This window comes from Saimiri boliviensis, chromosome 11 (genome assembly GCF_048565385.1).
Source record: "Saimiri boliviensis isolate mSaiBol1 chromosome 11, mSaiBol1.pri, whole genome shotgun sequence".
Classification (NCBI taxonomy): Eukaryota; Metazoa; Chordata; class Mammalia; order Primates; family Cebidae; genus Saimiri; species Saimiri boliviensis.
The window spans coordinates 9,563,611-9,584,725 of NC_133459.1; the positions used below are offsets into that span (position 1 = coordinate 9,563,611).

At 52.5% G+C, this 21,115-nt stretch overlaps 1 protein-coding gene across 3 annotated transcripts in view; it reads left to right on the forward strand.

Moving 5' to 3' along the window:
* Positions 1-20,907, forward strand: part of PEX14 (peroxisomal biogenesis factor 14) — a 155,063-nt gene extending 134,156 nt beyond the window's left edge. For all 3 annotated transcript variants that reach the window (XM_039473780.2, XM_074380048.1, XM_074380047.1), the window contains 5 exons: positions 9,855-9,940; positions 13,188-13,290; positions 14,503-14,600; positions 17,423-17,514; positions 19,695-20,907. In XM_039473780.2, coding sequence (XP_039329714.1) covers positions 9,855-9,940; positions 13,188-13,290; positions 14,503-14,600; positions 17,423-17,514; positions 19,695-20,151 — 836 coding nt within the window. In that variant the 3' untranslated portion in view covers positions 20,152-20,907. The remainder of the gene's footprint in view (positions 1-9,854; positions 9,941-13,187; positions 13,291-14,502; positions 14,601-17,422; positions 17,515-19,694) is intronic.
* Positions 20,908-21,115: the final 208 nt, after the last annotated feature.

Below are 21,115 nucleotides of genomic sequence, written 5' to 3' on the forward strand. Positions count from 1 at the left end.
GCTGGAATGCAATGACCTGATCTTGGCTCACTGCAGCCTTTACCTCATAGGCTCAAGTGATCCTCCTGCCTCAGCCTCCCAAGTAGCTGGGACTACAGGCGTGTGCCACCACACCCGGCTAATTTTTGTATTTTGTGGAGGGACAAGTTTTCACTGTGTTGCCCAGGCTGGTCTTGAGTTCCTGGGCTCAAGCAATCTGCCTGCCTTGGCCTCCCAAAGTACTGGAATTATAGGTGTGAGCCACTGCGCTTGGCTCCCAGTGTTAGTGTTTATGTTTACGTCTGTGATCTATTCTTACTTAATTTTCATGAATGGTGTGAGGTAAAGGTCAAGGTTCATTCCTCCCCATATGGATATCCAGTTGTGCCTGTACCTTATGTTCAAAAGATTATCTTACCTCATTGAGTTACGTGTCTCTTTATAAAAAATCAACTCACTATATATGCATGGGTCTGTTTCTAGATTCCTCTTTTAAAAAAGTCATTAAAAAAAAAAAGCTATTGAAGTACACGTTATATGTCATACAAATCATCCATTTCAAGTATACAGTTCAATGACTTTGAGTAACTTTACCTAGTGATGCAGCTGTCACCATAAATCAGCTTTAGAGTACTTCACTTCCCCAATAAGATCCTTTGGGCCCATTTACTGTTAATCCCTGTTCCCACCACTAGCCCCAGGCAACCACTAATCTTCTTTTCATCATTATGAATTTCTGGACATTTCAGGTAAATGGAATCAGAATATGTGATCCCTCGTACCTGGCTTCTTTCACTTAACCTGATGTTTTTGAGGTTCATTCATATTGTAGCATGTATCAGTACTCGTTCCATTTTATCATGGAATCGTATTCTGTTTTCTGATGATACCTCATTCTCATTTTGTCCATCAGTTCACCAGTCGATGGACATTTAGATTGTTTCCAGTTTCGGTGAAGATGAATAATGCTGCAAAGAACATCTCTGTGCAAGTCCTGTGTGGGCATATATCTTCATTGCTCTTGGGTAGATATCTAGGAGTGGAATTGCTGGATGTGATAGTTTTATGCTTCTGGATCCTTCTTAATTCTTTTCTTTCTACTCAGTTTTTGTAAGTATAATTTACATGCAACAGATACATCAATTTTATGTATACAATCAATGAGTTGTACAAACAAGTAGTAACTCATTTAACTCCTATAACCAACATGACAATCACAATATAGAAAATTTCCATCACCCTGGAAAGTTTCTTTGGGCACTTTCTGTCATCCTTTTCCTCTGCCTCTGGTTCCTGTTAACCACCAGTCTCTGCTCTGTCACTGCCGTTCCTTCTGCCTTTTCAAACATTTCGTATAGACCGGGCGCGGTGGTTCACGCCTGTAATCCCAGCAATTTGGGAGGCCGAGGCGGGCGGATCACCTGAGGGTCAGGGATTCAAGACCAGCCTGGCCAACATGGTGACTTCTCTACTAAAAATACAAAAATTAGCTGGGCGTGAGTGGCACGCACCTGTAATCCCAGCTATTTGGGATGATGAGGCAAGAGAATGGCTTGAACCTGAGTGGCGGAGGTTGCAGTGAGCTGAAATTATGCCACTGAACTCCAGCCTGGGTGACAGAGACTCTGTCTCAAAAAATAAAAATTAAAAGTAAATAAATAAATAAAACATTTCACATAAATGGAACCATATAGTATGTAGACTTTTGTGTCTGGTTTCTTGACCGTAATGCTTTTGAGATGGATTCATGTTTTTATATGTATACATACCTACACACACATATTTATATAAATACATATAGTTATATAATTTATATATGTATTTCCATATTCTATATACATATATAGTATGTATTTGGAAAATACATACACAAGGAATGAACTATTTATGTCTATATTATTATCACGATTCATGGTTTTTGCATCCTGTGAAGCCTTTGTCTATCCCACGGTTGAAGAGACTTTCTCCTATATTGTCTTCTAGGAAGTTTTAGTGTTAGTTTTTTGGAGACAGCATCTTACTCTGTTGTCCAGAGTCTATTTATTATATATTTATATACATATGTACACAAATATACAGAACTTTTATATATATATATGTATATTTATATATTTTTCTTTAAAGGGCCATATTTTAGACTTTGTGAGCCACGTGTCTCTGTCACGTTTTCCTTCTCACTTTCTTTTCTCTTTTCCCTCCATCCTGTCTTTTTCCTCTTTCTCCTCCTTCTTCTTCCTGTTCTTCTTCTCCCTTTCCCATGACCACAATTCTTTAAAAATTTAATAACCAGGATGGGTGCAGTGGCTCACGCCTGTAATCCCAGCATTTTGGGAGGTCAAGGCAGGCAGATCATTTGAGGTCAGGAGTTTGAGACCAGCCTGGCCAACATGGTGAAACCCCATCTCTACTAAAAATACAAAAATTAGCCTGACATGGTAGCGCGTGCCTATAATCCCAGCTACTTGGGAGGCTGAGGCAGGAGAATCGCTTGCAACCGGGAGATAGAGGTTGCAGTGAGCTGAGATTGTGTCACTGCACTCCAGTCTGGGCAACAAGAGTGAAACTCCATCTCAAAAAAAAAAAAAAAAAAAAAAAAGGGTCAGGGGGCTAAAGTAGGATTGGCCAACTGGCTATAGTTTGCTAACTTCTGTTGCTCCATGTACCACAGTTTGTCTGTCTGTTGACCAGTTGGTAGTCATCTGGTTCACTCCCAGTTTGGGGCTATTATGAGTAAAGCTGCTGTAAACAGTCATGTATAAATGTGCACGTATGCTTTCATTTCCTAGAAGTGGAATGGCTTAGTCACTCTTTATGTGCACATATACTTTCATTTCCTAGGAGGCAGAATGCCTTAGTACATGTTAGGTACATGTTTCGCTTTAAAAGAAACTATCAAGCTATTTCCCAAAATGATGGTAGCATTTGTATTTCCATCAGCAATGTGTAAGAGTGAGTTGCTCCATATCTTTGTCAATGCTTGATAGTCTCACTTTTGAGTTTAGCCATTCTAATATGTATGTATTAGAACCTTATTGTACAGCACTTTTAATTTGTATTTCCCTGATGACTAGTGACATCAAGCATATTTTCATGTGCTTATTGGCCATTCACATATCTTTTATAAGGAGTCTTTTCCAATCTTATGCTCATTTTAAAAGCCACTTTGTCATTTTATATTGAATTGTCAGAGCTCTTTATATATTCTAGTTATGAGTTCTTTGTCAGATGTATGTTTGGCAGGTATTTTCTCCCAGCCCATGGCTTGTCCCTTCATTTTCTTGAGAGTGCCTTTTGAAAAGCAAAAGCTTTAAATTTTGATGGTGTCCATTTGAGGGTATTTTTTTCCCCTTTTGTTTCATGCTTTCCAGATGTTTTTGCCTACCCCAAGGTGGCAAAGATTTTCTTCTATGCTTTCTGTTTTCTTTTTTTTCGAGATGGAGTTTCGCTCTTGTTACCCAGGCTGGAGTGCAATGGCGCGATCTCGGCTCACCGCAACCTCTGCCTCCTGGGTTCAAGCAATTCTCCTGCCTCAGCCTCCTGAGTAGCTGGGATTACAGGCACGTACCACCATGCCCAGCTAATTTTTTGTATTTTTAGTAGAGACGGGGTTTCACCATGTTGACCAGGATGGTCTTGATCTCCTGACCTCATGATCCACCCGCCTCGGCCTCCCAAAGTGCTGGGATTACAGGCTTGAGCCACCGCGCCCAGCCTGTGCTTTCTGTTTTCTTATAGAAAATTTATAGTTTTTGCTTTTTTGTTTAGGTGAGTTAATTTTTGTGTTTGCCATAAGGTGTGAGTCAAGGTTGGTTGTTTTTCCTTTGGACATCCAGTTGTTCAGCATGACTGTTGCAAAAATTATCCTTTCCCCATAGAATTACTTTGGCCTCTTTGTCAAAATCAGTTGACCATGTAAGCATGGGTCTATTTCTGGATTCTTCTGAATTCTTAACAGCTTAATCAGAGTTCATTTTTTAATCTATGGAGAAGAGATAGAGATGTGCTCTCCGTGTCCTTCCTGCCTAAAGATGGCACTGCTAATAGCATCGTAGCCCACGAGAAATGGAAAAGATAGTCTTTCACGGGCAGTATGTGTGAACACAGGCTTTGCATTTTCCAACACGACTACCACTGGGCTATTGTGGTGCTTTTTGCCATCAGGCTGCCAGGTACTTCTGTTCAGGGCAGAGACGATCTGTTTTTGTTGCTGCTCTCTGGGCCTGTCTTTCTGCCCACTGCCAGCCATCCACAGCCATGTGCTACAGGGCCCACCCTGCCCCCAGGCTGAAGCCAGCCCCCGTCAGCCCAGCCAGGCACCCCCTGCCCCCCGCCCTGCCTCTTCGAACATGTGCTCTCCACCTCTGTGCTGTAGCAAGCACTGATTTGGTGGGCTGGCTTTATTCCAGGACCTTACTGGGAGTGAGCCTGTCTTGTCATTTAATTTTCAGGGTGGCTTCTGAGTGAAGCTGATGGGCTGATGCGAGAAGCTAGAAACACTGCTGGATGGAGTCATGGCTCCAACCTTGAGGAGCCTAGAGGGGACCTCACTGGGCTGGCCCCTTTTCTGCCACTGCTTTGCCCATGCTTGGGCTGCCAGCCCCTGCAAGGACATGAGAGTTCTCTCCCTCTTGTCAGCTAGCCCATCGCTGGAGCGCATGTCCCGGCAGCATGGTTTCGTGACAGCTGTCAGCTCTGTATTGCTGATGAACGTTTACTGGATTGCAGGATTTCCATGGTGTGCGTCAGTCTGTGACTTGGTGGTTTCAGGCTCAACACTGTCATCTTGTATGCACAAGTCCCGGTCCTGGGCATGTGTTCTTAGTTGATGATGTTTGTTCTCACCTGTTAGGTAAAATTTGGCTGGTGGAGGTATCGTTAAAGAAACAATCATGTTGGTTTTGTTGGTGTTCAGTGAATAGTTGGGAGCCGTGGGGATGCAGCTGTCCTGTCTCCCCTCTCTACCATGGTGTTACCCAAACTGGAGCCTTTGCACAGGCTGACCTCCATGGAGCCCGTCAGAGCTTAAGCTAGTTCATGGAGACCTTGGAAGGTTGAGTTTTGAAGAGCTCCACGCCCCTTGCTCTACAGCAGTTTGTCCCCTGACCTCATTGCCGCCCACAGCGCCACAGCATAGAGGCAGTCCCAGGAAGGCCCAGGTGTACGGGATGAGGATTGCCACCACAGATGCCCGTCTCTTCAGCCTTCACTAAGATGCCAGGGCTGTGGTACTGGTGAGGAACCCCTGCCATGCAGCTGGGGCGCAGGTCCTTCCTGCTGGGAGGTGCTGTAGACAGCTGGATTCTGAGTGAGAGTTAAGATGTCTTCTGTTCTTAGGTTCTTTGGGGCTAGCAGAGCCCTGCCACCGTCAGTCAGTGCTTGATAAGTAGAGAAAAATGTCCTTGAAACCCCCTGGCTGGTGGTGGCACCAGGGTTTCTGACCCCAGGCTTGTTGCCCACTCGCTACCTCGTCTGCCTCGTCTACAGGGCAGGCTGGCCCCTGCTTCCAGAGTGGAGACTCGAAGCATTTAACAAGCCCACTCATTGTCTGTCTTTTTTTCTTAGCTTGAGAAGAGTGACTGTCCCATCTTTGGCCCTTGTCTTTATACCTCTGGACATTCGGGGAGCCTGGCGACGGGAGGCTATGCTCCGGGCGCCCTGCTCTCAGTTCCCTCACAGGGTCTGCACTGGACTTGGGAAAAACAGGTCCCGGGGAGGACTGGAGGTGGTCGTGGCTGGGAGTTTGAGCTAGTGTGGACCATGCTGATGTTTGCAGTAGCCTGGTCTGTTACCCTCTGAGAGCCACGCAGAGGGTAGGAGTCATCTTGATCTGAGTTTTTCTCTTTTTTCATTTTGCCACAAGACAGAATTGTATCACACATCTCCAAAACGAGTAAAATGGCATTTCAGCTTCTTGTCTTTATAGACTCTCTGAACTTTAGGAAAGATCATTCTGGTCCTTTTTTCATTAATAATGAAAACTAGGGGGCAATAAAATGTTCTTAGTGTGAGCATGGCAGGAGCGCGCAGTGAGGGTGAAGGGTGAGGCTGCAGGACCACAGGTGTTTCTCAGGGCTGCAGGAGCGCAGAGCTCTGGAGAGTGGGCCAACTGTTGGAGGTTCCTGGTCCTCATCCCACACGCCAGCATCTGCTCAGCCTCGGCAGCCCAAAGGGCCCCCGAGAAGGCTGCACTTCTCATGGTGGGATGTTTGCAGGCAAGCAGAGGAATCCAGCAAACTCCAGGGACTGGTCAAGTTTTCAGCCCAGTCACGGCTGCTCTCTTGCCAGAGGCTTCATGGTATCTGAGAAGTGAATACGGTATTTGGGCCGTGGGCCCCATTCTGCACTTGTTCTGCCTGAGGATTTGGCCTCCACACAGGGATGTTCCGAGCATGGATGAAAGCCCTCCTGCGCAGGGACTCAGAGAGAGCGGAGAGAACCAGTCGCTTTGTCTTCAGCTTTTTCTCCTGAAAATGAACTTGCACTAGATGTTACGTTTTGCATCTGGGGTGCAGAGCAAAGCTGGCAGAAGCGGGGAGACAGAAGAGACAACTGATTGGGACTCCCAGTGCCCGGCTCCTTGGGGTCAGGGTGAAAGGTCCGTCTACTTCGGTGGTCTCAGATCTCCTTGTGTAACGAGGGTGGTTCGTGTCGGGTGGGGGTAGCCCCCATCAGGCGAAGCAGCGCTGTTCCCTTCCCATGGCCGTTTCTCAGACACCAAGTGTCACTGCACCGCCTGGGAAGGGAGTGGGGAAGTCCTTGCCAACCATCACACAAATCCCTGAACCCATAAAAGAATAGATTGATAAATTTGTATAGAAACCTCTGCATGCTACAAAACATTAGCAGAGTCAAAAGAAAAATCAACCGGAGATGTTTGCGATGCAGTTCACAGACAACAGGCTAATATCCCTGCTCCATAAAAGTCTCTCTAAAGTAACAAGGGAAAAGAAATCAAGTAGAAAAGTGGAGAGCATACAGTACATCGAAAAGGAAATGCTGATGGAAACGTGCTCAGTCCTCACTCAAAATGAGATCAATGCAAATTAGAACCAGAGTGAACTTCTGCTTTCCTGCTGTGGTACTGGCAGGAATCTCTGCGTTTGAGTCGTGCGTTGTGTGGGTGCAGCCGTGGGGAAGCAGGCATCGTGCAGGGGCTGAGGGTGAATTATTGGCCCCATGGAGGCAGCGTGGCAGCATTTTTCAAAACTGCAAATGCCCAGGCCCTGGGACCAGCCTCTGGGAGTTCTGAGGTTCACGGGTGCGCACGTCCCCGGTGGGAGATGGCACGTGTGCATGTTGTTGATGGCAGCGTGGTGTGCAGTAGTAGAAAGTTGGAAATTAGCTGAATGCCCGTCAGAGGGCAGGTGACGTGAAATATCCTGCAGCTGTAGATAACAAGATTGAGAGATGTGGAAATGCGAAGGAAGAGAAGACCTCCTGTGCCACCTCAGACGTGCGCACAAACTCTCCGGAAGGATAAATGTAAGACTACTGATGGCTGTCGGTGGTGGAGAGGCCTTTTTGTCATGGACTGACCTGTGCTATTTGACGTGTAAACTGTATGCGTGTTACCGATTCAAAAAGTGTAAAACAGAAATGGGAGTTGGGGACTGAGGGAGAGCCATATGTTGATTACAGTTTTGGGACCGAGATTCCAGGCCTAGGACATATTGGGGAATCTGGCGTGGAATCTGCAGGCAGGGAGGGAGTGTGGTGGCCAAGAAGAGACTCCAGGCTCCTCCAGCCCTGTCCTCTCTGCCCTCTGAGAGCACCGTTCAGCAGCTCCGGGGGAAGGGTGTCTCTTGTCCACTCAGAGGTCTTTGCAACTTGGATCCTCCTGGTTGGCTGTGTGCCGGCAGCCACATCGTGCCCTGAACTGAAAGAAAGAACGGACTCTCTCCTCCCCTCTGGTCATGAAACACCAGGGCATGGTAGGTGCCTCTGAAACTTACAGGCACAGGTGAGAAGTGGGGGCAGAAATCTCTCAAGCAGCAAGAGCTTCGCTGGGCCACATTGACGCTCCATCTGAGAGTTCAGAACACTGCTGTTCTTCCCTCTCCCCCTTCCTCCCGAGTGAGCAGCGCACCGCAGGGCTCCTTCCGGATAGCTCTCCACTGGCGCTGTGATTGCCTTCCCCACTGGTCTGTGTCCCACCCACGCCCCTCCTGATGGCAGATCTCTCGGTGGGAGGCAGAGCACCCACCAGGTGGCCTGGAGATGGCTGCTCCAGAAAAGTGTTCACAGTGGAGACAGGGCCCTCCTGTGTGCCTCAGAGGATCAGATGAGGTGTGGACATGGGAGCACTTTGTGAATGGTACTCGGGAAAGTGTAAAGGTGGAAACTCCCCCCTGTCAACTGGAATTGCATTCAGGAAGGCCATTCCAAAGAGAACCGGGCCCAGGCACAGTGCTGTGTGCCTGTAGTCCAGCTGCTTGGGAGGCTGAGGTGAGAGGATTCCTCGAGTCCAGGAGTTTGCTGATGGGGAGAGGATTCCTTGAGTCCAGGAGCTCTGGGCTGCAGTGTGCTGTGCACACGGGGTGTGCGCTAAGTACTGTATCAATATGGGTGACCTGGAGCAGGGACCACCAGGTTCTCTAAGGAGGTCGGAAATGGAGCCAGTCCAAACTCCCATTCTGATCAGCAGTGGGACATGCCTATAAATCAACACTGCACTCCAGCCTGGGCACCATAGCAAGAGCTCAGCTCTAAAAAGATTAATTAATACAAGTAACGAGAACGCGACCAGGTGCTCCCCTCCGTGCAGACTGGCTCTCTCCACAGCAGCAGCTAGGTGGTCTCCTAGGACAGTGCTCTACTCCCTTCCTGCCCTCTGTGCTGGTCCCAGTCCCTCTCCACCTCCGTGGACCCTTGCTGCAGCCTTACCCCAGCTGTCCTGCCTCTGTGGCCCCCACTTCTGGCCACCCTCAGGGCCACCCCAGTGCTGCTCTCCAGGGCCATGGCTACACCCTGACTACCGTTGCTCATGGAAGAATATTCAGCTTCCTTGACCACATGGCCCACCTGGCCCCACCTTTCCCTCGTTCCTGCCCCACCCCAGCCTCCACTGCACCTGCAGCTTCCCTGGCTCCTGTCTACTCTCCCCAGCACTCTGCTCTTGGGGTCCTCTGGGCCACCGCAGCGCTCTTCTTCCATCAGGCCCAGGGTGCTCACCTGGTCTGCACCCACCTAGCGTCTCCCCTCTGCGCTTGCTCCCCTCCAGCCCCCAAGGGCCTCGGGATTCCTCCAAGGCCCTGCGCCCCCCACCACTCCCATCCCTTTGTGATAGTTGTTCTCACTCTCTGAAGTCTTGCTTGGTCATTTGGAGACTTGTGTTTTCTCTTCCCTGGCTCCAAGTGAGACAGGGCCGGGAGGTTTAGTTTACCACAGTCCACCCTGGTGCCCCCAACCAGTGTACCACAGTACTCCTCCCCACTTCGCTGAGGCCCTGCTTGGTTCTGCTATGGCCCCCAGCTATCGCAGGGCTTATGTGGGTGTATTTATGCTCTCCCAAATGTACTCACATTATCCTCTCTGGATCTTGTTTCTGAGGTAGAGACCATGCCGTTGGTCTTCATATCACCTCTGCCACCTGACTCCCCAGTCAGAGCTCAGCTCACTGCTAGATACCTCACCTACAGCCTGCCATCAGGGTTGGGTGACTGGCATCCTGTGTGTTCCAGTTGAGGCAGTGGGTGCAGGAGGGGACAGAGCCGAGCTGCTGCTGTGATGATCATGTGTTGCCTTCCTGCAGCAGAGTGTCCTACTGGCTGATCATTGGAGGCAAAGAGACTATGTCACTGAGGCCCGTGTGCCAGTCCCCACCCAGGGAAGGATGCCATCTGCCCTTTCTACCCCTCCTCCTCTTCCACCCGCAGGCCCCGCAGGCTCCCGATGGCGAGATTACGGCGCCCTGGCCATCATCATGGCAGGCATTGCATTTGGCTTTCACCAACTCTACAAGGTGAGTCTCCCAACGGCTGTGGGTGCTGTGCGCCTGCTGCCCTGTGGCATTCAACCCCCTTTCACTGGTTCCTGGGTGGAGGCACTGCCGTGCTCCACCCTGGAGCTGCTTGGCAGTGAGTGGCTGTGGTAGAGGTTGGGGTTCACGGCTGGATCGAGGTCCTGCCCCCCTTTTCTCCAGTGCTCAGCATGCGCCACCCAGTTCTCTGCTTGCAGTGGCATTGTCAGGTTGTCCCTTGCCAGCCTGCGCCAGCCACTTAGAGTAGTGCCCACACAGGAAAGCTGTGCGAGAAGTTTTGAGAGACAGAAATACATAATGGCAAAGAGTATGGACGCTGGGCCAGCTGCTGCTGATCCCCGCCCCTGGCCCTCACGAGCTTGGTGAGCACAGGCTCTGGTCTCATCTGTAAGATGGGGATAACAGTCCCCACCTCACGAGGTTGTTGTGAAGACCCGGAGAGTCACTCCCTTGTAGAGGCTCAGAGCCATGCCTGGCACTTGGAAGTGCTTTATATACCATTGTCCCACGTGGCATTTAAAAGCAGCAGAAACTCTGTCTCTATCAAAAAAATACAAAAATTAGCTGGGCATGGTGGTGTGCATCTGTAGTCCCAGCTATACTTGGGAGGCTGAGGTGGGAGCATCACTTGGGCTTGGGAGGCAGAGGTTGCAGAGAACTGAGACCACGCTACTGCACATCAGCCTGGTTGGCAGAGGGAGACCCTGTCTCAATTTCAAAAACAAAACAACCTAGGCACAGTGGCTCATGCCTGTAATCCCAGAACTTTGGGAGGCGGAGGTGGGCAGATCACTTGAGGTCAGGACTTTGAGATCAGTGTGGCCAACAAGTGAAATCCTGCCTCTACTGAAAATACAAAAATTAGCCAGTGTCATGGCATGTACCTGTAATCCCATCCACTCAGGAGGCAGAGGCAGGAGAATCGCTTGAACTCAAGAGGCAGAGGTTGCAGCAAGCCCGCAGTGAGCCAAGATTGTGCCACTGCACTCCAGCCTGGGTGATGGAGCGAGACTCTGTCTCAAACAAACAAACAATCAAAACAGAACAAAAACACATTCTGGGATCTGGAACTTCTCTGAACTGGTGTCCCCTTCAAATTGCTGACTGCATACAAGCACCAAGAAGAATGCGACACTAATGCAGAATCCTCAAATGAATGCCTGGCTGTACTGAGCCTTAGGCACTGTCGCATGGCCACCTCTGGAGGGCCTGTGGCCTGACGGGATTGGGAGGGCTGCTTGCAGCTCACCTTGGTGTGCGCGCTCACCGGAGCTGCCACCCCTAGTTTCTACGAAGCTCTGGCCTCTCTGCTCTGCTTTAAAAAAGAAAAGAAACACTGCAATATCAGTCATAATGGTAACAAGAGAATTTCTAAAACATCTGCTCAGTTTCTTGAAATAAAAAAAAAAAAAAATGGTAAGAAGCTCTCATCTTGCTTTAGAGGCATGTGAAGACTTCGGCTCGGGCAGCGTGTCTGCTCCTTCCCTTAGGACTTCTGAGCTCAGAAATGGAGTGTTTAGTTGGTTACAGACGCACACATGAGAATTTTTTTTTTTTTTTTTGAGACAGAATCTAACTACGTTGCCCATGCTGGAGTGCAGTGGCGCTCTATCTCGGCTCACTGCAACCTCCGCCTCCTGGGTTCAAGTGGTTCTCTTGCCTCAGCTTCCCGAGTAGCTGGGATTACAGGTGTCCACCACCATGCCTGGCTAATTTTTATATTTTTAGTAGAGATGGGGTTTTGCTGGGTTGGCCAGGCTGTTCTTGAACTCCTGACCTCATGATCCACCCGCCTTGGCCTCCCAAAGTGCTGGGATTACAAGTGTGAGCCACCACACCCACCTGAGAATTCTTTACCTTTCATACTGAGGACATTTCATCCTGAAGTGTAGGGCTACTTATGATGAGTTTTGGCTCAGTTGTGGGTAATAGCTCACGCTGTGGTTGAAAAGCACTTTGCAAAATAGAAAATGCGTCTATACATGTGCTACTGAAGAGTGATCTTCACTTAGGAGTCACTCTGGAAATGAGTTCCCACAAACCCCTAGCAAGAGACCTTCTTTTCCTTTCCCCGTACACAAACTGTAATGGAGAAGTTTCCAACCTCTTTCCTATCTGGGCCCAGATAGATTAAGAACTGGAATTTCTCCCTGGGCGGCTCCTGCCAGGCCTGTGCCGCGTTGCCTTTGGCAGTGCCCATTGAAGTGGGCAGCCGGTCTCACTCTCCTCACCTGGGGAGCTTTGTTTTCACGTCCTGAGTAGCTGGATGTCAGTGCACACGTTCCTACATGCAGCTGTCCCTGCAGGACCCGCCACCCACCTCCATCCTCCACACCCTCACCTCCACCCTCCACACCCTCACCTCCAAGGCAACCAAGAGCAGCTGTTGCCAGCCATGCCCTGCTCGCCTCCTTCCTGAACTGCCCCCTAGCGTCCCTGGTTCTAGGCCCCTGTGAGGGATGGCCCTGTTTCTTTTTCACCAGAGCCAGTTTCTTCTGGTCCTGTGCCCTCCTCTCCCTCTGCCCTGTATTTCAGTTCTGGGAAACTCAACTTCTTTTGACTCTTACATGAAGGAAGTGTGTTCCGAGGATTCAGGCTTAATTCAGAAAAAAACGGACGTGACCTCTTCCAGCAGCCCCAGAGCACTCATGTTATCCCCTGGTGAGAGAACCAAGGGTCCCCGAAATGTGGTGGTGCTGTTCCTTTAGTTTCTCCAGTAGTTTTTTGTTGATTAATTTTACTCGTTTGTTTCCGAATAGGTGATTCATTCACAGGTTCAAAATATTCACAATCTAGGAGAATGTGCCTGGAAGAGCTCCCCCGCCTCCTCCGTCTCCCGGAGGCTCCTGCGGTGTCTGTTGCTCGTGTGTCCATCTACAGTTATAGCTTACAACTTTGACAGTAGAGTTTAAAACTTGGTGTTACAGAAATAGTTTAGCATCATTAAGAAAAGTAAATAAAGGACTCAGAAAGTTCCCATCACAGCAGTTCCAGTTGACTCTCCCTGTCCGCGTTTCCTCCTGGTCCTTGTCCTTATTCAGGCAGAATTTTTACGTGGTTGTAACTGCAGTCTCATAACTTTTTCAAATATCTTGTTCATTTATGGTGTTTGCTTAGTGTTTCCAAAACTGGGGGTGACAGGGAGAAAGCTGGGCGGCAGAATTAGAGAGACAGTTGGAGGATAACCCTGGGTCCGTATGCATTCCTCGCCCTGTCCTGCGTCTTGCAGAAATACCTGCTCCCCCTCATCCTGGGCGGCCGAGAGGACAGGAAGCAGCTGGAGAGGATGGAGGCCAGTCTCTCTGAGCTGAGTGGCAGCGTGGCCCAGACAGGTAAAGATTAATGACTCCATCAAGTCACCCCTCACAGCCTTCTCCAGGCAGCCCCTTCTCGGCCCCTCCCTTCTCCCTCCGTCTCCACTCTATGTGGTGACTTCATTTATCTGCTCTGAGAATCTGTTCACATTTGCAAATGAAGCCGCCGTCATTTCGGTTTAATTTGAAATTGCTTGTTTACTGTCGGCGTGGCCTCAATTAATTATGTTTTTACGGAAAGGCTCCCAACCTCAGAATATTAATAAGGGGAATAAAATGACAGCCTTTCTAAGGGCTGTAAAGTTCATTTTTAATTTCTGCTTCTCTGAGGTTTTCAGGGGGGTTTTCAGTGATTTTCCCCCTTCCCTCTAAGACTCCACTGTGGGGTCAAGAGAGTCTGTAATTACTGTGGCTCCCGGGACCCCGGCCACCTCCCCTGTTATCGACTCAACAGGGCTCACATTCATTACCCGGTGCCCCAGCGATGGCCCAGATTAGCTGGGACCTGTCTCGCCAGAGGTGGCTTCTCTTCTTTATAAACTTGTTTACTAGACAGCAGCTCCGAATCTAAAAACCAGAGCGAGGCCAATGAGAGAGCCACCTGTCCCAGGCAGGAGTCTGTATCCCTCTGAGGCACGTTTGTGAAGCTCACAGAAACCCTCTGATGTGTCCGCCCTGCTGGCATCTGCTCCTGCAAAGCTGACATTGGTGGCAACAAGGCCCCAAGGGGTCACAGGACACCGGGGAGTTGAGCAGGCAGCCTGGGGTCGGGTGGGGAGGGCAGGAAGGAGCAGTGGGAAACAAGACTTGAGCCACTCCTGGATGTGAATGTGGTGGGGACCCAAGATGCGTCTCTCCCAGGATTGGAGTCTCCAGGAATCTCACAAGGACACTGAGGCCCAGGAGATGAAGGACGCAGGCGCTAGAGAAGCCGAGAGAGCTCAGCAAATCATAGCCAGCTCTAATTAGAGGGGAGAGGTTCTGGACGGATATACTGTTGACCATGGACAACTGCACAATGGAAAGATAAAGTGGAAATACTAGAGGTTAGATACAGTGCAGGCGGATCACCCAGAGTGCAGATAAATTAGATGGATTGCGGGGGCTGGGGGCGCCTGCAGATAAATTAGATGGAGCCGGAACACGGGCAGCTCCTAGGTGTGCGGACCGCACTCGGGGAACGTCTGCGCCTGTGAATTTACCAGCATCGTGACTGCTTTCTCCTCACAGTGACTCAGTTACAAACCACGCTCACCTCTGTCCAGGAGCTGCTGATTCAGCAGCAGCAGAAGATCCAGGAGCTCGCCCATGAACTGGCTGCTGCCAAGGTACCTGTCTCTGCCCCGAAGGGCCCTCCAGGCCCAGGTCTGCCCCACATGCCCCTCACTCTTGTCCCTTGGGCCCAGCTTGCCACCTTCGGGAGCTGGGCTTCGTCCCCGTCTCACGGTGGTTACACGGCTGCAGCCGATGCTGCTCTGTCTCTCCTCATAGAGACAGGAGGCCAATTCTGGGCAGTCAGTGTGACATTTAACCGTCGAGGCCATCCTTTCTCTCTCTCTGTCACCTCCCAGCAGGAGGAAGGAAAAGCCACCCGCTGCCTGTGGACATCGCATGGCAGCCATATCCCCGCAGCTCTGGAGGCTTTCTGTGTAGGTGCGGGACAGCCTCCACCCATAAGTTAGTTTGCAGGTCACAGCATGGCCAAAAGGGGTTCTGGAACAGACAAGGAGAAGCGAGTTGCATTCAGTTCATCAGCACCAGCCCCGTCCACACTGCAGTGCAGTGGGCAGGTTCTCTAGACTCGGGTTTCACGGGTTCCTGCAACCCTAGGGAGCCACGGCCAACTCCCGAGGCACTGTCTACGCCTCACCGCCCAAGTCCAGGGTCAGGCTGCTTAGGTTATGATCCTGGTCCTGCCACTTGTTAGCTGTGTGGCCACAGGCAAGTTACTTAACCTCTCTGAGTCTTAGTTTCCTCATCTGTAAAATGGAGCCATAATGGTATCTGCTTCGTGGGGCTGTTCACGGTCTCTGAAGTGTGCCCGGCTCCAGCTGGCTCGCAGGATTGCAGGCCTGGGTTCTCCGGGTGGGTAACAGGGGCCATCCCGGAGGCGGTGTCAGACAGATGGGGCCTAGGAGACAGTGGCCTGCTGGCTCCACAATACCCACCGGCTCCTCTCTCTGCCCCTTGCCCCACAGCTCCGTGACCTGCAGGCACTGCTTCCTAGCTGCTCCCACCGCCCAGGCTCTGGAGAGTCCCATCCCGAGTTGCTCACCCAAGGAGAGCCACTCCCAGTGCATGGCTAGGCTTGAGCCAGTGCTCAAATCTTTTGCATTTGTAAAACCCACTAAAATGGCAATCTGCATTTTCCATGGAGTCTGGGGTGTCTCTTGTGAGAGGGTCCCAGGAATCTCCCTCCAGACATCCAACTCACACACAGCGGTGCCGCCTGCCCTGGCTCCTGGGGAGGCTTCGGGTGCTGGTGGCCACTTCCAGCCACCGTGCAATGCCTGTTCTCGGAGGGTGGCCGGTCCATAAAGCACCAGGAAACCTAGCGCTGGGCCTGCCTGCTCTCCTGGGTCAGGTCATCTTTGGGGTCTGTGGTCTGCCTATGGCCAGAAGCCATTCCGGAAATTGGAAAACTGTTTTCAGGCCTTACGCATGAGATTAAGACCACATGTTGTGTTGAAGAAGAAGCGGGGGGCCTGGGATGTGCTTGGCGATGAGGGGGGTTGGGCCCTCAGAGGTCCTCTGGCTGGCTCTGCTGCCGCTGTCCCTGGCCCGCCCCAGCCTTCTCTCCCAAGCTGCAGTGGCCACCGGCTTGGCATCTAAACTCGTATGTGTGAGGACTTCGGTTACTCCATAAACCAAAGACCCGGAGCTGTGTTTTCTCAGCTGTAATGTATGTTTTTATATCTGGCTTCCAAACTCCTACTGGAGCACTGTAAAAAATTAAAAAGAAGAGCTTTAAGTAATTAAAAAACCTACATAAAACTGAAGGCTATGAGTTTTCTACAACTGTTTTTTAAAGAGACTGGCTAAAAAGCCCCAGATGTCAGATTTTATTTCTAAATCCTGGCATCTGGCAGCATATGCGTTTGGAAATCTGAGTCCTTTGTAGGCCGGTGAGTGGAAATTGCTCCCTTGTTAATGGGCTGCTGTAGCTTTCAAGGTCTCAGAGAAGCCAGAACAGTGGCTCCTGGGTCCTCCCCGTCTGGTGGTCTGGAGTGGGAACCCTGAGGGGCTGTGTCAGAGGGTGGCGGGTGGGTGACATACACTCACTGTCAGACTGGACTGCCCAGGTTTTCCTTCCTGAGACCTATAGGCCCTCCGAGGGACTTCTCCCTGCAAAGACGTGCCAGCTGGGCTGCTTGCTGGGGCGACCCACAGCAGCCTCCACCCCATGTCAGGCGCCAGGCCTCCATAAGCCAGCCCCGCAGCCTGCAGCTGGGAACCGCCATGGAACGTCCCCTCTGCCTGCCTCAGGGGAGCAGTGTCACGAGAGCTGAAATATTAATCTGTGCACTGAGAGAGAGAGACAACCTGGGCTGGCCTTCGGCCTGGGCAAGCTGGGCCTCACACGGAGGCCTCGTGGAATTGTCCTCTGTGCACATGCCACCAGCAGGTGGCTGCCGGCAGCTCCTATCTGGGGACCTCTGGTCTGGTGTCCCCTTTCCCGTCTATACCAGCAAGATTTGCCAGAAGTCAGATGTAGTTCTGTGAAGTTTATTTGGAAAACTGTGTTACGCCCAAAGGGGAAGGGTGTGCGTGGAAGGACGGGGTTTGTCGGAGACGGTGGCTGTTTGGTCTTTCCACCCCGGGCCATCTTCAGTCCCAGACATCACAGCACTCACACTGCACCCGCACGCCTCTGCGAGTCTCAAAAAGATGCCACAACACCATGACGTCACCTAAAAACATGTAATGATTCCTTAAGTCATCAGATGTCCAAACGGAGTCGTGGGAGTGTTTAAGGATGTCGTCATCCGAACAGAGATGTGGCAGGCAGTGGCAGAACCTTCCCCCAGGCTCCCCAGAACAGACAGGGTGCCCCGCCTGCTGCCCCTGCGCAGGTCCGCCGGCAGCCGCAGGCCCCGCCCACGCCACCAGGGGCCCACCCTGAGCCTTACTCCCTGTGCTCTGTTTTCAGGCCACCACATCCACCAACTGGATCCTGGAGTCCCAGAATATCAACGAACTCAAGTCCGAAATTAACTCCTTGAAAGGGCTTCTTTTGAATCGGTAGGAGGCGGGGACGGGCGCCCAGTTCGGGTCGGGCCTGGAAACGGGGACTGGGAGCTCCGGGGCTTGTCTGAGGCGTGGGAGGGGCGTGGCCCCCAACCCTGCCCCTAAGGATGCCATCTGTCTGGGTGACTCCGGCACTGGGTTTGGGACCTTTTGAGGTTCTATTTTCCTTCCCCTGTTGACCCCCACTCCACTCCAGGGGTGACGGTCTGTGCCACAAGAGTTTTGAAATACGCAGTTTCCAGACCTGTCAAGACCCGGTCAGGGACAGCTTGAGCCAAAAAGCAGGGCCCTTGGAGCAGAGGAGAACCTTCTGGGTGGCTCCTCCTCCTCCCTGAGCCCCAGGTGACCACTCAGTGACAGGTTTGTCCCAGGGAAAGTCCCTTTAGGGGTGGGGGAGTCTCCGCGCTTTGTACTTGGAAGGGTTCCATGACTGAAGACGTGGGCAGAAGCAGGCCCGGCCCTCCCAGCTTCTTGGTTGTCCCCCTGTTGTCCCTCGGCAATGACAGCACGTGGTCACCAGTGCAGCCTCGGAGGTAGGGTGACCAACTTGTTCTGCTTTGCCTGGGATTGTCCTGGTTTATTTTTATTTATTTATTTATTTTGAGACAGAGTCTCCCTCTGTTGCCCAGGCTGCAGTGCAGTGGCACGACCTTGGCTCACTGCAACCTCTGCCTCCCAGGTTCAAGCGATCTCCTGCCTCAGCCTCTTAAGTAGCTGGGACTACAGGCGCCCACCAGCCCGCCCAGCTAATTTTTTGTATTTTTAGTAGAGGTGGGATTTTGCAATGTTGATCATGCTGGTGTTGAACGCCTGACCTCAGGTGATCCACTCGCCTTGGCCTCCGAAAGTGCTGGGATGACAGGTGTGAGCCACCACGCCCGGCCTGTTCTGGTTTTTTAAAACTGAAAGTCCAGTGTCCAGGAGCCACTCTGTCCTGGGAGCCTCGACGGCGGGCCGCCCTCCTGGGCTGATGCCCTGGGGTGGGGAGGCCTTGTGTGGGGCATCCTTGTTTCCTTGCTGGGCTGGGTTTGGTGGTTGCTGGGTGAGTGGCGTGGTACTGGGGAGGCTCTTCACTAGGGTCTGGGATGGGGTTTGGAGGGTTCTTGCTGCTTCAGCCAGAAGACCCCATTTTCCAAGCAACTTCCTGGTGCTCCCTGAGGAAAAAAAGCATTTCCTGGAGGAGGCGTGGCCACTCAGAGAGGGGCCAGTGTATTGTCATTAGGAGAGACCCTCCGTTTCCCTAACCTGGATCAGTGCCTGAAGGCTGGGGATGCAGGGCAGGCGGCGGGTGACCGTGGAGCCGAGAACGCTGCACGTGGAATGTCTTGTTAGCGTTTAGGATGCTGATGAATAAAGCAGGCCATGGTGTGTGCCCTACTCAAGCGGGGTCTGAGGCCCCTGCTGGGAGGACAGGCTATGGGCCGGGCTTTGTCCTGGCTCAGGCAGAGATGGGCTGGCCTGTTGGAGAGCTCTGTCTCTGAGCCGTTGTCAAGTGGACCTGACCTCCAGGTCCCTCCTGGAATTGGCTTTAGTCTGGGCTGGCTGCTGGCCCAGGAAGGGAATACGGAACAGAAGGGAGAGCTGTCTCCTCCCTGTTGAAAGTGTTGAGCTCAGAGGTTTTCTAGCAAAGGGCACCACCACGGCCCTTTTGTTTCTGATGTGTCTGACCCCCCGACAATGGCCAGCAGCCCCTGCCTCTACCTTTTGCTCAGGCCATAGACAAATTGGGACTGTGGCTCAGGTGTCTGGAGTCCCCAGTCTTAGCCCTTTTAGGCTTCTCTCCACCCTGTCCCTCTCTTGGCCACTGGAGTGGAGGCAGGGATGGTGCTGAGGCTCAGGAGGAAGCAGGCTCCTGCGTGCCAGGCAGGCCCCACCTGGCTTCCAGCAGCTGTCCAGGCAGGTGGGCCTCGCCCAGGGCGGGTGTCCTGGGGGACCCTGGGCTGTCTATGGGGGCACAGGGCACTCCTGGCATCTATCTCAACTATAGGATCTCCAGCCGGCCAGGACACTTTGCTCCTGAAAAGAGGGGAAGGAGGGCTCTGTCCTGTCCCTTGCCAGGTGGCCCTGGAGAAGCAGCTCACTGTCTTTGAGCCCTTGGGGATGAGGGAAGGTGTAACCCTTTGAGGGAAGGAGTTTTGACTGCCGCCACCAACCTTTCCTGCTTCTCCCGCCAGGCGGCAATTCCCTCCGTCCCCGTCAGCCCCGAAGATCCCCTCCTGGCAGATCCCAGTCAAGTCGCCATCACCCTCCAGCCCTGCGGCCGTGAACCACCACAGCAGCAGCGACATCTCACCTGTCAGCAACGAGTCCACGTCGTCGTCGCCTGGGAAGGAGGGCCACAGCCCCGAGGGCTCCACAGTCACCTACCACCTGCTGGGCCCCCAGGAGGAAGGCGAGGGGGTGGTGGACGTCAAGGGCCAGGTTCGGATGGAGGTGCAGGGCGAGGAGGAGAAGAGGGAGGACAAGGAGGACGAGGAGGACGAGGAGGACGACGACGTGAGCCACGTGGATGAGGAGGACTGCCTGGGGGTGCAGAGGGAGGACCGCCGGGGCGGGGACGGGCAGATCAACGAGCAGGTGGAGAAGCTGCGGCGGCCCGAGGGCGCCAGCAATGAGAGCGAGCGGGACTAGGGCCACGCCCGCCTCCAGCCCCGAGGATGGCGTCCAGTGTGCCGGTGCGTGCCCACACCCTGCCTCCCGCTCTGGTCCTGGGAGGGCAGCTTGGAGCCCAGGTAGGGGACAAAGCTGTCCTCAGCTGCACTGCAGCATGGCGGCAGCATGGAAAGTCACATTTCTGTCCACCTGGCCTCCTCTCGCCTGGCCACTAGCCCCAGCCCCAGCCCCAGCCCCAGCAGCCTTCGGCTTTGATCTCAAGTCAGGCCGAAGGCAGTGAAGCCTCAGGGCTCAAACCCCTGCCCAGCCCCCTCTCCCGGACAGATGCCGTGTCCAGGGTGTGTGTGCTGAGTGTCTTGACTACCGTGACACCACGCATGGCCAGAGCTAGTGTCCCTACTCCCTCCTGACGCCTCAGTGGAGGAGGCGCCGAGGTCCCTCTGGTGTCTGCCGTCCCCTGTCTCCCTGGGCCCAGCCCTGGACCCCTCAGGTGCCTGTCCCCAGCCCCAGCTCCCCCCGTGCCCCGTCGTCCTCCCAGACAAATGAAACCATGCTGCGCTTCTGATGCCCTCGCTTGCCGTGTAATGGTTCAGCTAATCCCATGGCGAGACGGGCGCTCAGTCCCTCGGAGGAGCCAGGCACGGGGCCTGACCAACAGCCAGCTCTGTCCTTCCCCCCAAGAAACACATGTTCATTTGTGTGATCATGTATAGACCTCAGAACGGAAGATGGGACTGTATATAATTTTAATAAATACCACTTGCCACTATTTAATTTCTGCCTGTGGCTCCCTGTCTCCTCGCGGCACCCAGGCCCTGGGCCGTCTCAGCGCAGGCTGCAGCGGGTGAAGTGTGGGTGAGGGCCCATGGGCAGCTCCCCAAGGCGGTTTCTACGCTGCTCAGCCAGAAGCAGAGGGCCTTGTTCCTCGTCCAGTGGCTGCCGGAGGGTGACACTTTGCTGACTGCAGGAGGAACAGGGACCT